Source organism: Bubalus kerabau, chromosome 13, assembly GCF_029407905.1.
Source record: "Bubalus kerabau isolate K-KA32 ecotype Philippines breed swamp buffalo chromosome 13, PCC_UOA_SB_1v2, whole genome shotgun sequence".
NCBI lineage: Eukaryota > Metazoa > Chordata > Mammalia > Artiodactyla > Bovidae > Bubalus > Bubalus kerabau.
Window position 1 is genome coordinate 62,098,103 of NC_073636.1, and position 27,619 is coordinate 62,125,721.

At 50.6% G+C, this 27,619-nt stretch overlaps 1 protein-coding gene across 1 annotated transcript; it reads left to right on the plus strand.

The window, feature by feature from the left end:
* The first annotated feature begins 1,564 nt into the window (after window positions 1–1,564).
* XKR7 (XK related 7) lies at window positions 1,565–26,040 on the plus strand. Its single transcript, XM_055544722.1, has 3 exons — window positions 1,565–2,148; window positions 23,274–23,476; window positions 24,960–26,040. The coding sequence occupies exons 1-3, from the start codon at window positions 1,565–1,567 to the stop codon at window positions 25,913–25,915; spliced, it is 1,743 nt and encodes a 580-aa protein (XP_055400697.1). The 3' UTR covers window positions 25,916–26,040.
* Window positions 26,041–27,619: the final 1,579 nt, after the last annotated feature.

A 27,619-nucleotide genomic window follows, 5' to 3' on the forward strand; every position in this document is an offset into this window, starting at 1 on the left:
TGCTGGGCTGAAGGGCTGCAGATGGCTGGGGCTTCCCAGCCCAAGGCAGCTGTCTTCCCTTCATCTTCCCTTTCTTGCCACTCTGAAGCAGAGCGATCCTCAAACCTCCTTTCCTCCCCTCCTCTCTCCTCCCTTTCTCACCTAATTCTTATCCTCCCCTTGGAAGGTAGAAAGGTTCTTAGTCTGGAACTGGATGATGGCTTTGAATTTGACTTGGTGTTTACTAACTGTAAGCACTTAGTGTGATTCCACACACACAAACAACCTTCTCTGTGAGTCAGTTTCTTCATTTGTAAAATGGGAGGAAAACAAACACTGCCTCACAAATTATAAGGTTAGAGAGTTAGTAAATGTACAGTGTTTGGAATGGTCCTGAGCAAAGAGAAACTGCTACATGAGTCTTTGTATCATAGATACCCTGGTACATCCAATCTGAGCAAAGCAGGGTGAGATGGGCTGGTGAGCTAGGGATACCCAAGACATATGAGGGACCCTTCTTCTCTCCTGGATTACTGTTACCTCTCTCTCTCTCTGTCTCTGGTCTCTCCATCCCCAGGCTGCTTCCCTCTAAGCAATTCTCTCCTCTGGCAGCAAAATGTTTTTTTCCAAATACTGATTTGATCATATTACTTCCCTGCTCAAATTCTGCAATGGTTGCCCATTACTTCTGGCCTTTTAGGATTGCATCCCTTGGAACTCTCTAGTCCTCATCTTTCTTAGCTTTCCACCTCCTTCGATCTGTGATCCAGACTTGCTTGAAAACATGCCCTCCAGTCTCATGCCTCTAGGCCTTTGCATTTGCTCTTTCCTCCACCTGGTGTTTCCTCCCATCCCTTTCCCTCTGATTTTGCCCCCTTCCCAGCCTCTATTTAACTAAGGCTGTGGCCAAATGAAGGCAGTCCCTGAGGGAGGGATAGGGGAGAGTGGGAAGAGACAGCAAGTCTCAGAGCTGCAGTTTACTCAGCTTCAACGCAGTAAGAAAAAGACAATAAGAAAAGAGACCTCTCAAGATCAAAGAAAGGGATGGAACAATATGTGAACACTTTGGAAACTAGGAAGTGGTGTGTGAGCACGGATTACTAATGGGTTATCGGGGTGCCCGCCTAAAAAGCTCCTTGTTTTCAAAGTCCCTGGTCCCCTACCCTCTTCAGACCCTGACCACCAAAGGTAAACAGAGGAGATGAAGAGCAAAGGATGGAGAAAGGACCGGTGAAGAAAAGAGGAACGAAGGAAGTGGAGTGGGGAGGGGGGCCAAGAGGCAGAAAGCATGTGGCTGGAGCTCCACGCCTCTGAGGAAGGAAGGAGAGGGTGACCTGGGATGCTCTCCCCACCCCTCCCCCTCTTCATTCCCCGGAGGTCTGCCCCCATCCAGCCACAGCCCAGGCGGAGTGGGGGAAGGCAGGGGCGGCGCCGAGGGGAATGAATAATTGAAGTATTAGGGAGGAGGAAGAAGAAGAGGAAGAAGAAGAGGAGGCGGGAGCCGCCTGCACAGAGTCCTCCCCAATCCGCACCCCACCCCCCCTCCGCCGCCCGGAAGTCGCTCCCCGCCTCCTGCTCCGCCAACATGGCCGCGAAGTCGGATGGAGCGGTGGCCGCGGCCGGCCCGGGGCCGGAGGAGGCGGCCGGAGGAGCCCGGGGCAGTGCAGGAGGGCGCGGGGAGGCGTCAGAGGTAGCCGGGGGGCCCGGGGTGACGGGGGCTGGGGGCCCGGGGCCGCGCTACGAGCTGCGGGACTGCTGCTGGGTGCTGTGCGCGCTGCTCGTGTTCTTCTCCGACGGCGCCACGGACCTGTGGCTGGCGGCCTCCTATTACCTGGAGGGTCAGCACACCTACTTCGGCCTCACGTTGCTGTTTGTGCTCCTGCCCTCGCTTGTCGTGCAACTGCTCAGCTTTCGCTGGTTCGTCTACGACTATACGGAGCCCGCGGGGGCCCCGGGACCCGCCGTCAGCACCAAGGACAGCGGTGCCGGCGGGCCGGTCATCAGCACCAAGGACAGCGCCGTCGCCTTTCGGACCAAAGAAGGCAGTCCTGAGCTGGGCTCCCGACCCGCGCCCTCCTCGGCCAGCACCTACCGCCGCCGTTGCTGCCGCCTCTGCATCTGGCTGCTGCAGACCCTCGTCCACCTCCTGCAGCTCGGCCAGGTCTGGAGGTAGGAGAAGCTCAGGTGGAGAGAACCGCGTTGGAGGAGTGGGGGTGGTAAGGGGCTGCCCACCGCCCCAGTCCTTGTATTACCCTCCACGCCCCCTTATGTCCTGACCTCCGCCCCGCCCCACCCTATTACAGTTCTGATTCCTTCTCTGCCGGCTCTTCACTGATCTCTGCCCTCTAACTCTGACCAGCTTCAATTCCATCCTCTCTGATCTGGCTACTAAAGATAGGGAATGGGGCAAGAAGAAAGAGAAAGAGATCATCAGGGGTGTGTGAATGAGGAGGGCCCAGGGCCAACGGAGATGAATATGAAGCTTGGAACAGGGCCCCAGGGCTCCATCCAGCCCTGTCCTACTCCAGTCTGCCTGAGTGCTGAGTCTGAGCCTGGGCTTAGGAAAGATCTCAGAAGTCCTTTCCTGCTGTCAAAGATTCTCAGTTTGGAATTGCAGTCCATTCCCAACCTCCCATGAGAAACAGAATTTGAGGCAACTAAATGAATATCCTGCCCAAACTTTTTGGGCTTTTGGGAAAGGGTGTACTGGACCCAGCTGAGAAGGTGTCTAGCTCTTTCTGCTTCCTAAGATTTCTTCAGTGTCTCTACCTTTACCCTCAAAAGAAACAGGGCCATGGGGATATGGGATCTTAAATCTGAGGTTAGATAGCCACTAGCTGTTCTTTCATCTCAGGACAGTAAGACAAAACTGAGGCTTTGCACAGCAGCCTAATTCTAGGCTTCCTCTGCCAGGACTGAGGGTGCCTGCTGAGCTGAGCTGAATTAATTGGAGACAGGGGGAATTCTGAACCTAGGGTTTCCCTTGAGTCTGTATTTCTCTAGTAAGTTGGGCTGTACTGTGTACTGACAGAATGAACTTGCCTACTATTTGAACTTAGGCAAACCCCTCCTCCCTCCAAGCCTGTTTCCTTACCTGTGAAATGAGGGAGATTCCCTCTTTTTCTCATCTCATTGACTTACCATCACATTTTGTTACCTCTTTGGGTTGGGCAGGTGAGGAAAGGTCTTTGTAAAAGCCCTGCAGACTATAACATATTTTAGGAATATAGTAGATTATCATGATTATCACAGATGTGGGGAAAACATGGAAAAAGTCAATGCTACTTCAGAGTAAAGGGTGATTATTGCTGTTGTTAAGTTTATTCTGCTACTTGTTAACATGTTCTGCTAAACTCAGTAGATTCAGTTCTGGGCTGAGGGTTGGAAACAGGACTCCCAGGGTTTGTCCCAGCTGCTTACTTGCTGTGTCACCCTTGTTATGTTGCCAAATCTCTCTCTGCCTTGGTTTCCCCATCTATGCTTTGCCTAGATGTTCTGTGTATTCCATTTAGTTTGCCCTGGGGGAAGAGGTGGGTGGAACACTATCCACACAAGGTGGTGGTATTATTATTAGCTTGACACATAAAAATATTCATGTCTACATCCAGGAACTAATCTGCATTTATCATTCTGTGCCCGAGTGGACAGATGGTGAAAGATATTTTTAGATTCTGAAATGGTAACTTCCTATTCTTGGTAGCCAAAGCTTCATCCCCCTTTCCCTTCAGCCTAAAGTGGGCCAACTGCCCCTTGACTCACTGGCTACCTCAAAACCTCCTTCTCCCTATGCTCAGAATCTACTTACAAGAAATGAATAGTTTTTTTCTTGAACATAAAACTGAATTTCCCTCAAACAGAGCGAAAAATGACAACAGGGTGGGGGTGGGGGTCTCAGGAGAGTGGCCGCAGATGGCTGAGAGTCCGTTGAACTCCATGGTTTCTTAGATGAAAGGGCTAGCAATTTCTACTCAACCCTATTTGTAAAGTGAGGGGGTTGGGATGAGGTGATTTTGCAGGGATGACAAACTAATAGCTCTTGGATTGAACCTGGGCTACAGTAGTGTTTTGTCTAGCTTGTATAGTATTTCAAAAATTTAGAGTCCTCACTCTCCCTTGGAAAAAAAAGGCATCTAGCAGTTCCAGGCCTAGAACAATTTAGACAGGATATTTGTGCTTCAGTTTGCCCAGTTCCATTCTCTTTGATCACATCTGGACACAAGACCCTAATTTACAGTTCTGTAACAATTGTTTTATTAAGCACTCACTTTGCACCAGCCTATTGGTTGCCTTTTTACCTGCTTCATCTCCTGTATCCCTCCTAGGAATCCTGTAACATGGTTGTATTATCATTCCTACTTAGCAGATGAAGGAATGGAGGCTCAGAAAGGGGACATCCTTGCCCAAGGTCACACGACTAGAGAGTAGAAGCGTTGGGACTCAAGACTCTCTGCCTTCAAAGCTCAAGTTCAATTTATTTACCCTGCAATTCTGCCACTAAAGTGTCCCCCAAGCTCAAAGAATTATGAATCTGAGATCCCAAGATTCCAGGATGATAGAAAGTCAGGGCTTCTGCTAGACTGAGATAAGAATGGGAAAGGAGGGGGAGGGAGTTGAACTATGTGGATAAGGATGGGGAGACAGTGCATATTGTCAGAAAAGTGCTGGATTGGGGGTAGTGTGGGGATCAGGAGACTTTATGTGGGTTTGTAACTAGCTTGCTAGGTGACCTTGGGCGAGGGCTTTTCCCACCTCTGGGCCTCAGTTTTCCTGTATGTAAAATGAGAATAATAGATTTGATGACCTTAAGAGCCTTCCCTTTTCTGGAATTCTGACTCTGGGTCTAGTTATCAGGGCTGAAGCCTCTGGGCCCCTGTCCCCAAAGCTTTGGATTCTAAAATGACTGAGGATATGGCTGCTGCTGCTAAGTCACTTCAGTCATGTCCGACTCTGTGCATAGACAGCAGCCCACCAGGCTCCCCTGTCCCTGGGATTCTCCAGGCAAGAACAGTGGAGTGGGTTGCCATTTCCTTCTTCAATGCATGAAAGTGAAAAGTGAAAGTGAAGTCACTCAGTTGTGTCCAACTTAGCGACCCCATGGACTGCAGCCTACCAGGCTCCTCCGTCCATGGGATTTTCCAGGCAAGAGTACCGGAGTGGGGTGCCATTGCCTTCTCCGGAGGATATGGCTAAATGGAGGCAAATCCAGACGAGAAGCCACCAGGATTAGTATTCCTAGAAACTAAGCAATGTGGGCACAACGTGTTTGCTTACCATGTGAAAGGTTCCCACAAAGAACCGCTTCACTGTTAGGTGGGACTTGGTGCAGATGTTCTCACGGGTGGAACCTGGGGTAATGAGGAAGGAGATGTGTGTGTGTGACCTGCAGAATCAAAGCTGGGGGATTGGCCAGTCATTTACTTCCTGAAATTTTGAATAAATTAATCCAAATAAATTACTCTGAAACCTAAAGATGTTTTTCAACTCCTCATGCTTGTACTGATACAATGCTGAATCGAAATTTGAATACTTTTAAGGAGCTAGATTAAAAAAAAAAAAAAAAAAAAAAGGAGCTAGATAACATAGACCTGTGTCAGTACATGGGTTTCAGTCAAGGGACAGTATGAGGCAAGCCTAGAGAAGATGAAGCTACTACCCAACTCCAGCTGATGGTGCCATGTGAAATCATGGACCAGGCGTTGTCTTGATTTCTCTTGAGAAATCAGAAATTGGGTTTTTTTTTGGGGGGGAGGGGAGCTGAATTCTGCCAGTATTTAACTACTAATTAAGGTTTTTAAAAATAATGTCAACTACATGAAATAAATGTGGGCCCCATCCTCCTTGTAACTTCTGGCCAGCTCCTCACAGTTGATTGAAGTCCTTTGTTTTTCTGTTCTCAAACAATGGGTATTATTATTTTAAATGCAAAATGGGGCTCTGAGGTGGGAGAGGAAAGGAAGGAATTCACAGACACTGTTCACCCTCCAAGCCTCAGCAGGCCCCATGTGAGGTGCTCGAGGAATGTGATCCTTTTTTTGCCCTGAAACCTTCCCTCTGGTGGCAGTTGATTTACCCATTTATAAGACAAAAAGTGAGACTTGGAGAAGTAAAGTAACTTGCCCAAGGTTAACCATCGAGGCAGCAGGGGAGAGGTGAGATGTCCACCTACTTTTGTCCAGTTCCCAAGCCCAAGCTCTATCCCTGCTACCATCACGCTGGCTGCATTAGAAGATTCCAGAGCAATGGCCCAGCACAGAAACAGATTGATACCTGAGAGAACACACAGATCCTCTGGTCAGACACGAAGCTGGCTGTGGGCTGGACACCAACCTGTGTATTCATCCCTTTCTGCCCAGCGCTCCTCCCCGCCCTGCACAACCCTCTGAGCTGTTAAGCCACTCAGCACTGTTAAGCCAATTAAAGTCCTAACCCTGTCCCCTCTGACCCCGTGGGCAGCAGAGCAGTAAGCCATGAATCCTGCTTTCCCTAATCTTAAACTCACTGGGCCCTAGCTTTGCCCAGATAAGCATGATTTGTTAAGCCAATTAGTGGGAGATGATCTGGCATGGGATTCCTCCCAGGCTGTCGGGATCTGGGGACCCCAAACAGGAGGGAGAAGAAGGAAGGAGGCAAACTGGACATCGAAGGCCCTCCCTCTAACACCTCCTCCATGTTTAGGCCCCAGTATTGCTCCCTCTGCCTCCTCACAAGCTCTGCACTCAAGAAAAGTTTGAAGATGAATTAGTGACCTCCCTGGTGTGAAAACCAGGCTCTGGGTTTCCTCTCTGGGAAACTCTATTCTTCACATAATGGTTAAGAGCATGAACTCTGGATTCAAATGTGCTCGATTCAGATCATAACTGTACCACATTATATATGTGATCCTGACAAGACACATAATCTCTCTGTGCCTGAGTTTCATCCTTTATAAATGAGACCATAATGGTGTCACCTCTTGGGTTGTTTCGAGGTCTCACGAGATAATATACCAAGGGTTTAGCAAAGAACCGGCCCATCATTAAGTATTCAGAACCGCTGGCAGTGGTTCATACCATCAGCCCGAGCTTTATTCCCTGTGGAAAGAGTTTGTTCACGGAGTAAGTGGTCTGAGAGTGGGCAGGAAGGTAAGAGGGCCTAGAAGGCCCCTGAAGCCATAGGGACATGGCAGCTGTGCACTTAATCTGTAATCATTCATTCCACAAATACATGGAGCACCAGCTGTCTACCAGGCACTGCTCTAAGTGCTGGAAATAGAGTGGTGAACAAGACAAAGTCTTGGCCCTCTTGGAGCTCAAAACTCCAGTGGGAGAAACCAATAAACATAATATAAATTACCTAGTATAAACATAATATTTAATAAAAATATAACACAGAATATAAAATATAATGGGTCAAGATAGTGGTAAGCCCTAGGGAAAAAGTGAAATGGGTGAGAGTGTAGTCCTTCAAGATAAGGTGGTCAGGGCAGCCTCTCTGAGGGGTGGGCACATGGGCAGAGGGCTGAACAGAGTGAGGGGGAGCTGTGTGGACATCTTGGGATGGGTGTTCCAGGCATAGGAAAGGAACAGAGGAAGAAGTCTCTGGGGCAGAGGAGAGAGCTGAGGGGAGAGTGTAAGAAATGATTGTGGACAGGTTGGCTGGGGTTGGACAACACAGAGCCAAGGGGAGGTTTGGGGTTTTCACTCTGCACAAAGTGGGGAGCCCAAGAGGATTTGAGCAGAGGAGGAACAGGATCTGGACTTAGGTTTTACAATGATCACTCTGGCAGCTGGATGCAAAATGGACTGGAGGGAGGCCAGGGTAAGTCCAGAGACCCACAAAGAGGCTGCTTAATGATTCAGGTGAGAGAAGATGGGAGCTGGACCAGGGCAGTAGCAAAGCAGGGAGGGACCTGTTTCAAGCATAGCAGACAGGACAGCTTTTCTTCTTTGGTCAGTTACCACATTGAGCCCAGTTAACAGTTAAGAACTCATACTCTGGAATCAGCCTTATTACCTGTGTCTGCCGCTTTCTGTGATTTTGGGCAAATGGTATAACTTGTCTATGCCTTAACTTTCTCATCTGCAAACTGGACATACTTCCTAACAATATCTATCACGTGTGATCTGGAGGAGTAGTGAATTAAAGAATGTATGTGTAGCACAGGAGCTGGAACACAGGAAGTGCTCAATTCTCAGTAACCATTACTATTTGTATTATTATAAAACAGGTCAGGAGTTGGATTCCACAGTGGTTTTCAAACTGTTTCACCTCTTACAATCATTTCAGCTTGAGCATCTCAAGTTTCTCTTTTCTTGATATGATGACTGCATTTCTAAGATTTTGTTTTGACAGCCCTACAACTGAAACATGTTTTACAATCCCTTGAACTCTGTGACTATCAGCAAGGTCCCTCCCTGCTCTGACCTTGCGGGGTTGTTGCAGTCGAGCCTCACCACCCACCTCCTGGGAGACCCCTCTCCAGGATGCTCTCCACCCTACCGTCCTCCCCTCTCTGCCCAGCTGGGAGCAACAGGCCATTAGAGCAGCCCCTAACAGACACAGCGGCGGCAGTTGGGCCCAGTGTCCCCTGTTTGATCTATAAAGACCACACAGGAGAAGCCCTGGGGGAGTAGGGAGGGCTGCCAGGAAATGGCTTTGAACCCCCGGCAGCTGGGGCGAAGGTCCCTAGGGAGAGGAAGGAAGATGGGCTGGGATTACTCTGGCCTCTCCATTCACCACTCAGCCTTTGTAAGGGCCTCGGAATTCTTCCCTTGGGAAATCCTATCAGCCTCCAGTGCCTCCCCTCCCCAACCTACCCCTCCCCATCCTGCCTCCACCTGCAGCCGGAATGATAATTTGAAAGCTCAGAGCTGACCCTGCCATACTGTAGCCAGAGGGCCTGCCCTGGCTCCCCTCTGTCCGTGGAGCGAGTCTTATAGCTGTAGCCTGGTGTCAAGCCCCTTACCTCCTGCCCTTTCATCTCCTCAGCACTCTGCCCACCCCCGATGCCCACCCCCCCATAAGCCACACGCTCTTTTCCTTCGTGCCTTGAGCAGCTGCCTGCTCTCCTTCCTTCAGCAACACCTCCCTCGCCCTTCATCTTCCACCCAGTGAAACTCTGCACTCCCTTCAAGGCCAAGCTCAAATGCTACCTCTGGGAACTCCCTGACAGTCCAGTGGTTAGGGCCCTACACTTCTACTGCAGAGGGCACAGTTTCCATCCCTCTTTTGGGAACGAAGATTCTGCATTCTGCAAGGTGCAACCAAAAAAAAAAAAAAAAAAAGAGAGAGAGAGCCACCTCTTCGGAGTAGCTTTCCTTGAACAAACCCAACATGTGCCACTTTCTACCCCTCAGACCCCAACTCCCACCCCCTCAATCAGACAGACTGTTGTTTGTTCTTTCATCTAAAATGGAAATTGCTTGCTTATTTTGTCTGTTTAAAAAGTAATTGTATGTGCTCGTTGAAACTTCAGGCAGCACATGAGAGGTCCAAAGAAGACTGTCCTTGCTCATGATCTCTGGGGGCTGAGAGGTGGGGTTAGGAGAGACTTTTCCCTTATTAACTAGGTATTTCTTATATCACTTGAAGATTTTACTCTGGCTTTTAATTAACCAAGAAATACATATATACATTTTACCCATACACATTTTAAAAACATGTTTGTAAAAAAAAATCTGTTTGTAAAAAATCAGATGTTATTAAGAAAAAAAAAAAAAGAATTATAACTACAATTTTAGAGACTTAGATTAGACCATTCCTCTTCAATCCTGTCAGGTTGGGAGTGTGATAATGTAGAATAAGGACTGTTGAGCCCAAACTCTGACTCTGCCACTTATGAGCTGTGTGACCTTGAGCACATTACTTAACCTCTCTGGGCCTGTTTCCTTATCTGTGAAGTGGAATAATAACATGCCTATACAAATGGCCCTTGCGAAGGCTGTTGAATTAATATATGGAATTTGCTTTGCACAGTAATCAAAACATCATACATTCTCGATTAGTGTTAGCTAGAGTTATTGGCTTATTGTTACAGATGTGGAAGTTGAGACACAGAGAGGTAATAGCCTCTCAATACATAAATAGGAAAGCCAGTACATGGGGAGCCATGCAGTCGGGCTCCCAAGCCCACATGTGTAACTACCAAAACATGCTGCCTTCTACTAGTTAAGCGTATTCTTAGAAAACAAATAATCATGTATTGCTTTGGAAAGAGAAAAAGTCAGAAAAGTAATTTTTAAATTTTATTTTAGTATAAAATACCTACTGTTAACACATTCTGGGTTCTTCCTCTTAGACTTTCCCCCCAGGCACAATTACTCATTCTTCTTAGCCCCACTGTCCTGATCAGATTCTGTTGTGATCCTTGCCCACCTGGTTGGTTTTCTTACCAGATTACAAGCCCCTGGGGAGTTGAAGCCTTGTTCATTCTTCTCTCTGTCCCCCATGGTGAGTGACTCCAAGCAGACCCTCTGTTACTATTGGTGGCCTTGTACCCAGCCAGCTTTGATGAGGTCCATAGGAGATTCTTGGGGCTCCCTGGTGGCTCAATGGTACAGAGTCCTCCTGCAATGCAGGAGAAGCGAGTTCAATCCCTGGGTCAGGAAGATCCCCTGGAAGAGGGCATGGCATCCCACTCCAGTATTCTTACTGAGAAAATCCCATGGACAGAGGAGCCTGGCAGGCTATGGTCCATGGGGCCACAAAGAGTCAGACACATCTGAAACAACTGAGCCTGCATTGGAGATTCTCAGAACATGAAGTCTGTTGAAGCAGGGTTTGCATCTGCGGCTGAAGAGGGGAGCACTAAGGCCATGTGGGAGCACTTCACTGTGTAGACATGACACTGGGGTCTGCTTAGGCCTTCATCTGCAGCTGCAGCCCTCCAAACTGTCAGTGAAGAAATGCAGGCTCAGGGCAATACATATGTATTAGTGCAAGATATAGTAGGAGCAACCCTGGGGCTGAGTTCCCAGGAGGATGCACGAGCGGCTGACTCAGGAGAGAGAAGAAGTAAAGTTCCTTGTATGCAGTAAGTGCTCAATAAATTTTCACATGAACTGAATAGAATCTTGAAAATCAGAACTTTTCCCCCACTGTTAATATTCTGGGTTCTCCCTCTCTGACTAAAAGTTACTATTACTAATGTGGCTTTAAACAAATTTTATTTTACATTGGAATATAGCTGATTAACAATGTTGTGTTAGTTTCAGGAGTATAGCAAAGTGATTCAGTTATACATATATATGTATCTATTCTTTTTCAAGTTCTTTTCCCATTTAGGGTATTACAGAATATTGAGGAGAGGTCCCTGACTTATACAGTAGATCCTTGTTGATGATCTAGTTTAAATATAGTGGTGTGTACATGTTAATTTCACACTCCCAATCTATCCCTCCCCTCTTCTTTACCCCCTGGTAACCAAAAGTTCATTCTCTAACTCTGTGAGTCTGTTTCTAAAATCAGAATCTTGAGCAAGACATTTCACTGCCTGGGATTCAGCTACCCCATCTGTAAAGTTCAGCTGGGGCCTTGGGGATCCTGGATGAGTTTTCCCAGGACTCAGACAAGACAGCAAAGTAGCTAAGAGCTTGGAGCAGTGGTACAGCCCATGGCACCATGGCTTCCTCACTAGGTGACCTTGGGCAAGTTGCCCCACCAGCTGGAGCTCTAGTTGCATTGTGAAATGGGATGATAGAACCCACCCCTTAAGGTTCTTGTGAAGATGTTTTGAGGGACTTCCCTGGTGGTCCAGTGGTTAAGACTCCACGCTTCCAAAGCAGAGGACACAGGTTTGATGCCTGGTCAGGGAACTAAGATCCCACATTCTGTGTGTCCAAATAAATAAATAAATAAATGTTTTTTTTTTGTTTTTTTTTTTTTAAGGAGCCATCATTACGTTAAATGACCACATTCACTTATTTAAAAAAAAGATGTCTTGAAATAATATAAATGCATGGGCCTTCACATACTATTTTCTCAGAAAATATTTACCACCAATTAGGCTTCCCTGGTGGCTCAGAGGTTAAAGCGTCTGCCTGCAATGTTGGAGACCTGGGTTCGATCCCTGGGTCAGGAAGATCCCCTGGAGAAGGAAATGGCAACCCACTCCAGTATTCTTGCCTGGAGAATCCCATGGACGGAGGAGCCTGGTGGGCTACAGTCCACAGGGTCGCAAAGAGTCGGACACAACTAAGCGACTTCACTTCACTTCACTTTACTTCATTATTGGCCCAAGTAGCAGCCCATCCTACTTGCTTAGTAAGAAGACAGGGGTTGGGAGAAGGGCATCAAGGGACCTGACGCTTACTACCTCTCACCCCCAGACCTCTCTTGCAAGGAAGGAGACTTATCTGTGACTCAGAGACAGTGTGAGGATAGGTGACAGGAGGTTAAAGGGAGGCAGAAGCTGTTTGATAAGAAGGAAGATCACCTTGACAATCAAGCTGCCCCTAAGAAAGTGGGTTGCCCCAAGCGTGTGAACTCCACATCACCAGACATGGATGCAGACAAAAGTGGCTGACTTTGGCAGGGGAGCTGAGCAGGGCCTCCTGTCTTCAGTTTGGAGGATAAACCAGTCATCTCTACAGCCCCTCACAGTTCTGAGTCTGTGGATCTGACTTGAGGGCTTTGTGACACTTATCTGCCAGACCACAGGTTGCAAATCAGTGGCCCAACAGCAAGTCCAGCCTAAGACTGTGTTCATTTGGCCCACATCGTACCTTTTCCCTTCCTGTTTAATGAAACTTTATTATGGAGATAATTTAAGTATATAAAAGCAGAGGGAACAGGATAATGATTCCTCCATGTACCACCAGCCTGTTCCAAGAATGATCAACTCCTGGCCAGCACCATCTGAAAGAACTTTCTGCAGTGATGGAAATTTCGTGTGTGTGTGTGTGTGTGTGTGTGTGTGTGTGTGTGTGGTATCATTGCATCCATAAATATTTCAGTACATTAAAAAATAGACTTTTAAAATTTAACTAAAATATGTAATACTGTCACCATACCTAAAAAAGAAATAATAATTTCTTTTAAATTCACATGGTAGCTTTAAAATTTGTTGCCAACATTTCCAAATTGAGTTTTGTTTCGTTTTTTGTTTTTTTGCATAAGTATCCTAATTCCCAGCTCTTCTTGAAAAATTGAAATTCCAGCCATACTGGCCTCACATTCTCCCTTCCAAAGGCAGCAATCAGTTGGAGCTGAGGGACAGCTGCCTTTTTAGACAGGACACCACTCTATCATTCCCCAGAGTACCTAATAATATCAGCTCAGCCGCTCTACCATCTAGGATCCATCAGACCAGACAAACAAAATGGTGCTTTTTTTCCCTGCCTTGATCTTCAAGCAACTTCAAATGTCACCAGGAGACCAGGATCTAACTCCCTCTCCCTCACAGTCTCACATCATCCCAATGTTGTACAAGGATTTCAGGAAAAGGGGGAACAAAGAGCCTTGGGCTAGAGTATGGAGTCCTGGATTTTAGTCTCTGATGTGCACCCATTTCACAGATGGGGAAAGTGAGGCCCTGAGAAGGAAGGAGATCTGGCTGTGCTCACACAGTGAAGGACATGAGGCAGGAACCTGGTCCCAAACACTTTGCTGGAGAAGAGCCACCTGCTTCTCTGCAAGGCAAAGAGAGAAGCACTGGTTGGGAGCTGACTTCAGTGGGTGGGTTGAGAGAGGGTCTCAGCTTTTCAGCCAGAGCCTAAAATTAGTGGCAGGGAGATGTTTGGCCTTAGCCCAGCAAAAAAAAGTGCTGTGTCTCTGCAGGGGGCTGCTGAGGAGGAAGGAGACAGCCTAGCTCTCAGCACCATACGAAACGGGAGCCAAACGTGTAAGATCGCATCCTTTACTGACATTTATGACTCATTGGGCTGCCAGCTCCAGGAAGGTCCCATTTTGCATCCTTGCAGGAGCACACGGCATTGACGGGTGGACAGATGGGGAGGGAGCCGCAAGGCCATTCCCCCCAAGAGTGTACTTGGCCACAGTACAGGTGAGGTAGCTATGTAATTGGAGGCCCAGTGTTTCCCAGGGAACATACAGATCACATCTAGGTCCTCAGCCTGATTCGTGTCCTGCCGTGAAATGGGGGAGTTGTCCATCCCTAACCTGAGGTGCAATTCTGATGCTTCTTGCTATTGACCCTGGGCAAATCACTTCTCCAAGTGCCTGCTAAACATTTCTGAGGCTCATCTCTTCTGTCTGGGCCATCCTCACCTCTCACCTGGTACCTGGTCTCCCACCCTCCACCCTTGCCTCCCTCCAATCTGTTCCCTACAGCCAAGGTACTCCCTCTAAAATGCAGAAGTGCTATCTCACGTGATCTTCATCCTCTTGCTTAAAACCTCTCTTTGACTTCAGATAAAGACTAAATGCTTCACCATGGACCCCTCATCCCTTGCTTCCTTGTCTCCTTTTCGGGAGCTATAGCTGTTCTGACTACTTACTTCTCCCTCCCAACTCAGGACCTCTGCCCATGTTGTTCTTCTGCCAGAAACCCCCTTTCTTCCCTTTACCTGGTTAACTCCTGTGCCTGCTTCAGATCATGGTTCAGTAGCCACCTCCTTCAGAAAGCCTTCCCTGACTGCCACGCTCTTCCCCAGCTGGGCCCTTCTCTAATAGCACTGCCTTCCTCAGCGCTGGAGCACAGAAGCTGGCTGGAGCACGTGTAGAAGCCACAGGATGTCTGTTGTTTCAGGTTTACATGATGATTTCATTAACGTCCAGGTCCTCCATCAGGTCTGTCTCGCTCCTGAGAGTGCTTAGTACAGCTCCTGGCATACAGTAGGTACTCAAAAATGCTGGGTGAATAAATGTCAGTGAACCTCCTCTTTTCTGAGACTCAGTTTCCTCATCTGGAAAATGGGAATCATGCCCACAAAATGTCATAAGCCGCACTGAGGATGTTAGCAAAGTACCTACAGAAGGTCTTCAGTGAGTGGTTCTTGTTTTCTGGAGGAGGGCAAATGCCCTGAAGAATACCTTGCCCTGAAGGAAAGTCCCTGGCCCTCTGTCTTCTGAGGACAGATTGAGTCAGCACCAGGGAAAGTCAGCGAGGAATAGGTTTCAGCCCCACCAGAAACTACAAGACCTCCTCTTCTTGCTGGAGCCTCTGAGTGTCTGCTTCTTAAAACTTCTTATTGGCTGAGTGCTCCGCACTGGGCTGGGCATTTTATACAAATCACCACTTTCTTTCTTTTTTTTAATGGTTTTTATTTATTTTATTTTTGGTTGCCCTGAGTCTTCATTGCTTTGTGCAGGCTTTGTCTAGTTGCAGCAAGCAGGGGCTACTCCTTGGTTGTGATGTGCAGGCTTCTCATTGTGGTGACTTCTCTTGTTGCAGAGCACAGGCTCTAGGCACGCAGGCTTCAGTAGTTGTGGCACATGGGCTTAATTTCACCAAGGCATATGGAATCTTCTCAGACCAGGGATCGAACCCATGTCCCCTGCGTTGGCAAGTGGACTCCTAGCCACTGTGCCACCACGGAAGTCTCAACACTTTCTGATTTCATAGCTACCCAGAAAAGGTGAGCATTGAACAGAGGGGTTCAGAGAGGGACACAACTTGCCCAAAACTACACAGACAATAAATGACGGCATCAGGATCTGAACTCAGAGCTCCCTGACTCTAAAGGTTGACTCTTTCCCTCTGCGCTTGACAGCCTTCAACTGGGGGCTTATAAAATACATTCATACTCCTTATTCATCCATTCAAGAATTCAACAAATATATACTGAATTAACAATGTGCCAGGCACTGGTGGCATAGCAGAGAAGAGGACAAGCGTGGTCCCCACACTCATGGAGAGACAGACAAGAAATATGTAAGTAAGTAAATCAGATCATCTCCAGTTGTGATGTATATTATTAAGAAAATAGGGTAACTTGACCAGAAAGTGGCCAGAGGGGCAGAAGTGCTTTGGAAGGCGGGGCAGGGAAGATCTGGGAAGGACTCTCTGAGGAGGTGACACTGTGCTGAGGTGGAAAGAATAGAATTTGCCAGGTGTTGTTAAAGCCCTTTTTAGGCAGAGGCCCTGAGGCTGGAAAGAGCTTGGAGTATTCACGAAGAAGCAAGACCAGTGTAGCTGGTGATGGGGGAGATGGGGAGGGTAGGGGGAGATGGGGAGGGTAGGGGGAGATGGGGAGGGTAGTGGGAGATGAGGTCCTAGAGGTGGGCAGGGGCTGGATCACACTGGGCCCCAAAGATTATGGTGAGGATTTTATTCTAAGGGGAGTAGTGAGTGACATGACCTGATGGAGGGTTTTGCAGAACCCCTCAGGCTGCTGTGTGAAGTATCTGGTCTAAGAGGGCAAGGATGGAGGGAAGGAGATCAAGGTGCACAGAGGCTACCGCTGCTTGGGGTTGGGTGGCTTGGACCAGAGAAATAACAGAAATGGAGAGAAATGCTTGGGTTCAGGACACAGCAGTAGGGTCTTAGTGTTATCAGAACTAGATTGGTGGGGAGATGGGCCTAATGAAAACTCCCTGGGGCAAGCAAGAATCAGGTTTCTGGGACCTATTTTATAGGAAGACTAAAGCCCACAGAGGGGCTGGACTTTCCCAGAAAGACCCAGCCTTGAGTCTGGGTCTCCTGACTCTCCAACCAAAATTGTTTCTTCCCCCTCAGGTAATTCCCGCCCCCCCCCCCCACGTAATTCCAGACAAAGCTTTTAGGTCCAGCCCCGTCCGACATGGGTCCTCCCGGACAGCACTCTGCATACCCTCCAGGCAACCGAAGCACCTTCCCTGGAGCTGGGGCCCATGGAGAGCCAAGTCTGAGTCCTAAGTCTGGTGCAAACTTGCTGGGTGACTTTATACAAGTCGCCATCCCTTTCTGGGTCTCAGCTTCTTCATAAGGATAGTAATAGGGATACTATCAAATAAGGATAGTAATAGTGTCCACTCCAAAGATTTGCTGTGAGGAATGGACACTATGTATAAAAAGCACAGCCTGTCATACAGTTGGTGCTCAATAAGTGTGAGCTATTATTGTTATTAATGCCTGCACACTATCCCCATACAGACTGCCAGAGCGGCAGTGGGCTCAGTTGGTCCAGCGTTCCTGTTCCTTCCCATCAACCTTGCCTGGTCACCCTCCAGAGCCTGCAAGCCGGACCCACACTGAAGACCAGAGAGCTGGCTGTGGTGCAGGGCTGTTCCTGGATGGAGCAGGAGCGGGGGAGCCGCTGGAAGCTGCTGTGTTTTTTGGCCCAGAGCTATGAGGGGGCGTGGAGAGGGACGAGAACACACACTCGGAAACACCGAGATCGACAGATGGAGGCGCCGAGGATGTGAGAGACGCAGACAGACAGAGAGAGCCCTGGAGTCGGGAGAGGGGGAGCAGGCAGGGGAGGGCGGCCGGAAAACTGGCAGTCACGCGAGCCACGAGCTGAGCAACAGACCAGCAGATGGACCAAGCCATGGAGAGACGGAAAGACAGACAGACTAACAGGCAGTAGCCACGAAACAGCCAGAAAGACAGACAGAAGAGCAGACCTGGTATCCAAGGGGACAGACAGACTATCCTGACATCCAAGGGACAGAAAGACAGATAGGCTGACTGAGGACCCCAGCGTCAAGCTGACTAATAGATGGACATGGTATCTGAAAGACTAGGTGACCTGTAGTCCAAGGACTGACCCAAGGTCCCAGGGTGACACTGACTGACAGACAAGTAGATTGATTGACAGTAATGGAAGAACAGACACATAAATAGGTTGACCCTGCATTCACAGGAAAGACACAACAACAGGCTGATCTGAGCCAGAGACGGAGACAATGACCCACAAAGAAGTGGGACTGAGGACCACAGAGAGACGGGTCCAGGCTGACCATCTGCACGGAGACTAAGGCCAATGCCAGCAACCCTGATTAGTGCCAGAGACTCGGGGTAACCCAGGAGCACAGGAGACAGACAGGGTGACCCTGACACTGGGCCCAGAAGCTTCTGGGCTTCTCAGGGATGTGGGATCCCTCATCCTTCTCCCTTCTGCTTCTTAGAGAGGAGCCCTCAGTGCTGGGGTATGCTGGGCCTAGGGAGAAGGGAATGAGCTCTGTCCATCTCCTGCCAGCTGCCTGCTCGTGGCGGGGGACAGCCTTTTGGATCCTTGAGTGGAGGGATGTCACACCTCCACTGCAGATTTCTCTTTTCTCCAGGCTTGCTTGTTTTGCTCCCAACCCCAGTCTTAACTATAAACACTTACTGTTCCAATTTCCTCCCAGACAGTCTTCTTCTCTGAGCCCAAGACTGGGAGTCAGCAAATTAGATCTAAAATAAGACTTCTGAGCACCTGTTTCCTCACCGGTAAAATGGGGGTGGTAGAAACTGTCTGTTAGGTTCGGTGCACACCAGCCTCAGGCAGTTTAAGGCTGTGGGGAAGGGGGGATGTCAGCGTTAGCGAGGAACATCAGGGAAGGCTTCCTGGAAGAAGAAGGACAGATATCCCAGCTCTATGCAGACTCAGGCAAAGAAGCCCCAGGGCTGCCAGGGTCAGGAGGGAGATGCTTGCAAACACTCATGCACGTGTATTCATTCAACAAATATTTATCGAGTGCCGACTACACGTACTGATGCTGAGGATATAGTGGGGACCAAAATGGATGAGGTCCCAACCCTCAGTGAACCACAGTAGTGTAAATTAATAAATAAGATTGTATCATAAGGTACGTTAAGAAGAAAATGACAGAGTGACATGAGAGACGAGAGGGATTCAGCAAGAGTGGAGGGGCAACATGGGATGGGTGGCCTGGGGGCGCCTCTCTGAGAAGGTGACCTGGGAGTCACAGGAGGATCTGGGGAAAGGGGGCTCCAGGCAGAACAGGCAGCAAGTGCAAAGGTTGGAAGTCAGGAACAAATTGGGCTGGGTTCCAGGAACCTCTAGGGCACGAATGAAACAGTGGTTTGAGATGAGGTAAGAGAAACAGGCAGGACCAGATGGTTTAGGGCCTGCAAGCCAAGGGGAGATGCTTGGATTTTACTCCAAGTGGGAGGGTTTGAGATGGGGAATAACATGATCTGACATGATTAGTTTTTAAAATATTCCATTGGTTGCCATGTGGATAATGGATTACGGCAACAGGGTTGGGGCAGGAGGCAGGGGTGGGGGGCAGGAATGAATATAGGTCTGAGAAAGCAGAGGATAATGATGGCCGGGACCAGGGTGGTGGCAGCGAATGGACAGACTGAGGATATGTTTTGCAGGAGACCAGAGGCACTGCCCCGAGGCTGGGTTCCTTTCCCCAAGACGGGATGTCCTGTGTGGATGGCATCAGTCCCATTTGTGGTGAACTTCTTCCACATAGAATGGAATTGGGTGGGCTTCCTGGAGGAGGTTTTAAGGGAGGCTGCTAGTACGTCAACCACATTTTAATGAAAAGAGAGGCTGCTTGGTGATCAGGAGGAGCCAGAGGCCCCCACCTAGCATATGCTCCCCCTCTCTATGTGCACATCCCCCTACAGTTTACAAATGCTCACAACAAGGGGTGAAATGAGGCTTAGAGAGAGAGAATATCCAAGGCCACACAGCACCCCGGGCAAGGGCAAACCCCCAAACCCAGCATATCCACCTTGCCTCCTGATCCTCACCCCAGTGGCTATGATGTAGACAGGAGGGCAAGTGCTGGCCCCTTTCTAGAGAAGGTAAAACTGAAGCCCAGGGAAATTAGGTTACGTGTCCTGGGCTGGGCTGTTTTAAGACCTTTATGGGCCCTACATCTATCTATCAAGCATATTAAAATGCAGCCATATCAAACATCAAGTGTAAATTATATATAATCAGATGAAAGCCAAATTGCAGTTGACTGGCTGATATGATGTTCTGTTTTGCAGACATTTAATTAAACATTTATTAATTTTGATTCTACAGTTTTTCCCTGTGTTTTAGAGCCAATTTTCCCCCCCGGCTTCAGACGTTTTCCCAGGCCCATGAAAACCTTGCAGGCTTTTGGCAATGAGTGTTTAGTGCAGACTGGAAGGGACAGCCATGGTTTTTGGTCCTGTTGCCAAAAGGGGCAGAATGAGGCTAAACGGAGACCCTTTTATCCCCAGACTGTAGCATGATCTTTCCATGCTCCCCACTGACCCAATGTTCTTGGGTCTCAGAAGTCTTTCTCTTCCCCTCCTGCTTCCTTGCTCCAGCCCACAGTGGCCCTGGGCTGGGTGAGCCCTTTGTCTGCGGTTCGCTTGGGCATGGGTGTTGGGAGCTGGCACGGGAGGGGGCAGGAGTGGGCGGGGAATTGGGCAGGCAGCCTGTCAGTTGGTGATGGATGCTGGCCGGGCCGGGGCCTCCCTCATGCTGACCTAGGCCAGGAAACAGATGGTCTTCCAGCCTGAGGGAAACTTCCAGGGTGTTGCCCTCCCCCAACTCCCCAGGCCCCTTCACATTGGACCAGCTGGTCTCTCCTTCCTGTCCAAAGCCAGAGCCACAGGACTGGGAGAGGGAATGGGGAGCAGGGAGACAGGGGCTGGGACACCTGGTGTGCATTGGGGGGCCTCAGAAGCTCTGGGGGTCATCTTGGTCTCTCTCTTAGTTGCCCCCACTTCTGGCATCTCCAGCTCTGTGCTCAGCCCCTTCCTCTGTGCCCTGCCTTAACTCAGGCCTGTCATCTCATGCCTGGACCAAACCCCAGGCTCACCTGGCCGTCCTCCAAGCCAACCTTCCAGAGTGAGCTTTCTAAGCCACCGAGCTGATCATATCACCCCTGATTCTGGGACCAAATTCAGATTTAGAATGAAGTATGAACTCTTCATTCCAAAAATTCGATGCCCTTCACAATTCTAGTCTTTCAAAGGCCCAGGAAAACCCTTACTTCCAGGCCTGGCAAAACACTGGCCATTCCCCTAAAAAGCCACGTTCTCTTGTGCCTCTGTACCTTCACTTCAGTTGGATCTTCCACATGGAATGCCCTTCTGTGCTTCCTGTATACCTTCCTGTGCTTGCTTTAAAACAGATCAAATGTTTCTTCCTCCAGGACATCTTTCCTGACCCCCTTCCCCAGCTAAAGTTATCCGTCTCCTCTCTGAGTTCCACAGCATCTTAGAGCATCTATTTCAGCTCTTAGCTTATCTCTCTCTCTCATGTGACTATGAGATACTTAAGGGCACAGGGCCTAGCACACAGCAAGAGGTCAAGATACCCTTGCTATGTAAGTGAATATTCTAGTTGCAGAGATCCTTGCAGGGGGCGGGTGGTGGTAGGCAGGGGTCCAAAGAATAGTAATCAGAGGGAGGCAAATTCCTGCTCAATCAGAAGAAACTCAATTTGGCTCTTGAGCGGCTTAGAACCGAAGGCTCTGCCTCAGGAGGTAGAGTATCCCTGTTCTGAGGAGTGTGTGAGCAGAGGGGTAAATGCACAGGCTGGGAACTGCCAGAGGGATTCCAGTGCTGGACGGAAGAGTTAGACTGCAGGACCTTTGCATTTCTTGAGTCAGCTTCTGAGGGAACAGCCCTCTTCCCTGTCCTCACTGCCATCCTGTCACACTGAGGGTGTGTCTACCCCACCCATTGGTCCTGGGAAGACCCAGGGATGGGGAGGAGAGCCCTATATGGGTGTTTCTGGCCATGTTTTGGGGGGACACTTTGGGTCCCAGAACATTAGCTCTGAAAGGATCTTCAGTGTCATCAACGCCATCCCTCTTGTCGGCAGATGGCAATGCTGAGCCCCAGAGGGGGCCACACCATTGCTCAGACCAGGACACTCATTTGGGGAAACTCTGGGTTTTAGCTGAGCACAAATTCCAGGGAGCACTGTGCTTCCTCCCTGGGGCTGGTGACACATAGTTGACTACAGAACATCCTGGAAATGCCAGCACTTCACATGTGGGAATAGACCCCCAGATCCCTGGCTCCCTGATTCTAGATTCAGGTGATATGGCCATTGAATCTGGTGGGATTTTCTCCCCTGATCTGGGGGGATATGACTCCTAGGGGAGCCCTCTCTGGTTTCAGCAGAGGGCACACCTGTCCTGTGCTTCAGAATTTGGGAGTTGAGTTTGCCAGGAGTGAATCTGCTGGGCAAGGAACCAGGGCCGGGATCTGTGTGGACAGGTCCTTTGTGACCCTAATGGGGATTACACTTTATAGCTGCAAAGTCTCTCATCCATTTAATCCTCACAGCCACTTTAGATGGGATCAGCTAGGATTCAGAGAAACACGTCTTCTTCAAAATCACCCAGCAAATTAGAAAAGTCAGGAATTGAAGTCAAGTCTTCAGGCTCCCTTCCATACCTTCTACAGGGTCACCAGAGTTCCATTCCGTTAAACAAGTTTGCAATCCTGCAGCCAACATGGATTGGCACCTACCATGTGCAAAAAACTGAGGGTGTAGCAGTTAGCAAGCCAACCAGTCATCATTATGGAGTTCATTCTGGGGGAGATGGATGCATAACCAGGCAGTTACAACTCCTGTGACAAGTGCAATGCTTGGAGGGATGCTAGAGAAAGCCCCTCGCCTCAGATGGGGGTGGTCAGCAGAGGCTGCCTGAAAGAAGTCATGTCTAATAGCTTAGCCTTGGATGAAAAGCAAGACTTGTCCAGGTTTAGGGCTAGGGTGGGGACTGAAGGGCAAGGCGAGGTGTTCCATGAAGATGAACGTGAGCATCGTGAGCATCTGTGATGAGTGCGAAGCAGGTGGAGCTGTCAAGTTTGTTGTGAGCAGTTGGCACCAGAGGAAGCAGCCAAGTTTGAAATGCCAGGGGATCTCTGAGCAGCTTCCCTACGGGGAGAACTGGGCACTCAGAGGTGGGGTTGGGGGAAAGGCCAGGAAGCTGGCAACAGAACTGAAGGCTGGTACCCGAACGCCACCTGAACCTGTATGTAGGCAACTCTTTAGGGCTTACAGTGAGAGGCAGTGTTGTCTAATGGTTAGATATGAATCCTGGTTCCACTGCTTCCTAGTTGTGTGACCTTGGACAAGGGACATAACTCTCAAGACCTCAGTTTCCTCATCTATAAAATGGGGACAATAATAGAGCTAGTGTAAGCTCAGGGTACAGTGTCAGGAATCCTGCAAAGAAAGCAGGACCTAACTCATCACAGCAATAATGTGATGTTGATAATGCTGTATGAAAGGCTTGCTGTATGCCAGTGCTTCAAGCTAGTGAACCCATTGGGAACAGCTCTGAGAGGCGATCCTTTTGCTATGTCCGTTTCACAGCCTAGGAAACAAGCTGCGAGCAGTGACCTGCCCAGGGCTACACTACGCCCCGGCCTTTTGCACTTGCTGGCGGGAGCGAGGGGCTGGTTGGGAGAGGGCGAGGGGGCCGAGCGCGCGCGAGCCCGAGGCCTTGAGCACCGCGTCCTCCCGCAGGTACCTGCGCGCCATGTACCTGGGGCTGCAGAGCCGCTGGCGCGGGGAGCGGCTGCGGCGCCACTTCTACTGGCGGATGCTGTTCGAGAGCGCCGACGTGAGCATGCTGCGCCTGCTGGAGACCTTCCTGCGCAGCGCGCCGCAGCTCGTGCTGCAGCTCAGCCTGGTGGTGCACGAAGGCGGCGCGCCCAAACTGCTGCCCGGTGAGCCCCGCCCCGCGCCTGCGCGCCCCCGGAGCCCCGCCCCCGGGGGCTCACTTGTCTCCGGGATTCAGAGGACAGCGCCACTGGTCCGCTGCCCGGGCTTAAGGCCCCTTGCGGAGGCCCTGTCCACTCCCGCACCCTTGGCCGACTCACTGTCCGGGTTTTAGAGGCCCCGCCCCTTCTCCTCTCCCCATCTTCCAGGCCTCTGGAGACCCCCCACGTCCCCTGCAATGGCCCACTTACTCTCAATGTTAGGAGACACCTATGCCCCGCCCACCTCACCTCCTTGCCTCCTTTCAGGCCCCCTCCCGCCCTCCCTTCCCCATTGCCAGGGCAGACGAGACCCCCACTTCTGCCAAGTCGAGAGAGGCCCCTGACCTCATCACCACACTGCAGGCTCTCAGGGAAGTTCCCTGTCCGTTTCTTTCCCTAGACTGTCCCCATCCCAGCCTGCATCTCCTGGGGACTGCTCTGCTTCAGACCCTCTCAGTCACCACCCGTTTCCAGAGAGCCTTTCCATCACCCCTGGCTGCTCTTCAGCCCTCTTGGAGACTCCTCCCAGGTTTTGTCCTGGTCCCCAGGTAGTCACCCCACACAGCCACCTAGCTGTGCTCAGTCACTCAGTTGTGTCTGACCCTTTGAGACTTCATGGACTGTAGCCCGTCAGGCTCCTCTGTACATGGAATTTTCCAGGCGAGAATACCAGAATGGGTTGCCATTTCCTTCTGCAGGGGATCTTCCCAACCCAGGGATTGAACTGGCATCTCCCAAGTCTCCTGCATTGGCAGGCGGATTCTTTACCACTGCATCACCTGTGTCAGAGGAAAAAACCATATTCCCTGTCTCCCTGGGGCTCCCCACTCTCCTCCCACCCAGACTTTGTCTGACACACCTTCAGTGTTTCAAAAGACTCTATCACCATCTCTCAGGTGCCCCGGACATCCCTTGCCCAGGGTCCCGGGCCCCCATCGAAACTTCCCACCTGGCATTTTCTTCCCATGCCCTCAGCTGTGCTCAGCTTGGATATTCCTTTCCACGCCCCAGCCTCATCCTGGTGGCCTATAGCTTCTAACAGTCCCCTCTGGCTCTCCATTCCCTAATCATGACCCTGCCTCTTCACCTCCTTTTCACTCCCAGAGTCCTGGACCCTATTTTCCCACCCCCCACCAAGACCCCTGCACCCTAACAGCCCCCTACTAGAGACCTGCACCTGACCCTTACAGAAATCAAAATCACCCACCTCCCCTCTCCCTTGATGTCCCCACCCCTGTGGAAGCTCCTAACCCTACCACTCTCAGCCCTACATCCATGTTCTGGAAGACCACCTACCCAGACCCTCCCCACACCCCTCTTGATTTAGAGACCCTGCCCCCCACACCTCCTCAGAGCCCTGCTCCTGACCCAGACCCCTCCCCCTTTCCCCAGACCCCAACCCAGACCCATCCCTAACCCAGCCCCCCCCACCCCCACCCTCTCTCCACAGCCCTCTCCATCTCCGCCTCACTCGTGTCCCTGGCCTGGACGCTGGCCTCCTACCAGAAGGTGCTGCGGGACTCACGGGACGACAAGCAGCCGCTGTCCTACAAGGGCGCCGTGGCCCAGGTGCTGTGGCACCTGTTTGCCATCGCGGCCCGCAGTCTGGCCTTCGCGCTTTTCGCCAGTGTCTACAAGCTCTACTTTGGCATTTTCATCGTGGCCCACTGGTGTGTCATGACCTTCTGGGTCATCCAGGGTGAGACGGACTTCTGCATGTCCAAGTGGGAAGAGATCATCTACAACATGGTAGTGGGCATCATCTACATCTTCTGCTGGTTCAATGTCAAGGAGGGCCGCAGCCGCCACCGCGTGACCCTCTACTACTGCATCGTTCTGCTGGAGAACGCCGCGCTCACCGGCTTCTGGTACTCCAGCCGCAACTTCTCCACTGACTTCCACTCGCTCATTCTGGTCTGTGTGGTGGCCTCCAGCTTCGCGCTGGGCGTATTCTTCATGTGTGTCTACTATTGTCTCTTGCACCCCAACGGGCCCATGCTGAGTCCCCAGGCCCCCGGCTGCATCTTCCCTAAGGCCCCAGGGCCCTGTGGCCCACCAGCCGACGCTGTCACAAGTCCCCCAAGGTCCCTGCCCAGGACTACAGGCCCTGAGCGGGATGGGGCCTCCGTGGGAGGCGAGCGTGCGGGGACTCCCACGCCACCTGTCTTCCAGGTGCGGCCTGGCTTGCCTCCCACACCTGTGGCCCGCACCTTGCGGACAGAGGGGCCTGTCATTCGGATTGACCTGCCTCGGAAGAAGTACCCCGCCTGGGATGCTCATTTTATTGACCGCCGGCTCCGGAAGACCATCCTGGCGCTGGAGTACTCCTCACCCACAACGCCCCGCCTGCAGTACCGAAGCGTCGGGACCTCCCAGGAGCTGCTGGAGTACGAGACCACGGTGTAGGCCAGAGTTTCCCCGTGAAAAGGGATGAACTTTGGCTGACCCCACATCGACCACAGTGTTGAGCCCAGAATTGCAGGGCCACCAGGCTGAGGGCGAGTGGATCTGTTGGTCCAAGAGTAGAGCAGCCCCCATCATGGGGTTCTTTCTTGGGAGGGGACAGCCTTGTGGAGCCCCAGCCCTCGGCCCTGTTTTCAACCCTGCGGCCCATTTCCTAAACTCTTTGGAACCAGGGCCCAGGGAACCAACTGGTGCTACGCTCCTCTTGAGCTGCCCCACTTTCATGGAGGCCTCTGTATCACGGCTGGTGCCAGGGGCCCCACACCCTCTCCCTGTCTGGAGTTGCCCAGCTGGCAGCCCTGGCAGATCTGGCAGAGGAGGGAGTTCATGACCTAGGCCCTATGCTCTTCAGGGGGTGTGGGGGTGGGCTGCCTCTGAGAAGGATGGAAGAGGCCATCGAAGATGTGGGGTGAGGTGGGAGCGTCTGGTGAACAAGGTTGGTACAGCCCTTGGGGGTCGAAGCCTGGAGCCTGGGCAAGAGGGGAATTAAAGGAGGGAGTTGGGGTGGGTTGGGAAGTTGGGGTGGGCTGGGCTGACAGTGCTGGAGGTGAACAGGAAGAAGAACCCTGAGGCATCTGAGGGGTCCAGACTGGCAGAAGCATGAAGGGGTGGCGGATTTGGGGGAGAGGAACTTGACCCGGAGTGTAGAGAATGTTCCTCAGGAGACCCCCTTTGTTGTGGGCGCTGTTACGGATGAGATTCCAGATACCTCAGGTGAAATGTTTCAAGGAGCCTCTGGAACATTTCATCTAGATAAAGGTTTTGAACACAACAGATAAACTGCCTGGGAAGATACTCTGTTCAGGTTTGATTGTAGATGAGGCGCTGGCACGTTCAGCAGAGGAACTTCTAGAGAGACATTCTTAGTTCTAGACTAAGTTCTAGGACATGTAGCTGATAAAATATCCTAGGGAGTCACTCTGACCTGTATTGTGTTATAAAGGGTGCAGGCACTGGAACCTTCCCCTGCTCTGCGGCAGGGACTCTAGGGGAGTGGGGGCTCCAGACCCCTGTGTGAGTAGAATATTCTAGGAATGGGTACCCCAGTTCTAGAATTCTAGGGTTTATATGAGTTCTATGCCCCTATGAACCTTGGTCCATAGCCATCTTCCCAAGAAGAAACTGTCCTCAGAACCTCTGAGACATTTCAATTTGCCAGCTGGTTTCCAGCTGGGAAAAATTAGCTATGAGGACATGACATGAATCTTGGCTTTTAGCCACCTTGCAGATGAAGCTCCCTGGAGCGGCAGCTGTAAAACTGACTTGTTTTGCCTCAGATCTGACAACCCTCCAGGACCTATGATTCATTCCCATGGCCCAAACACCCCAGGGCACCCTTGTGACCACTAACCCAGCGTCCTTTCTCTCCACCTGGGACAGCCAGTCCTGGATAGTGTGGGGGGTGGGGTATGGGAGCCGAGATGAAGGCAGTTTTGTGGGGTGAGGGCCCAGGGCCTCTAGGTGAAGCTTGGAACCCCTCCCCTCAAAACCTCCTCCCTCATGCCTACTAAGGCGCGTTCACTGCAAGGGCTCGACAGGCAATACTAAGGACACATGCAGACCTAGGCTGGGACGAGGTGGATGTAAGAATCCTAGACTATGCAAATTAGAGGGGCAAATTAGCCCTTCATAGTTCAGCCTCCCGTG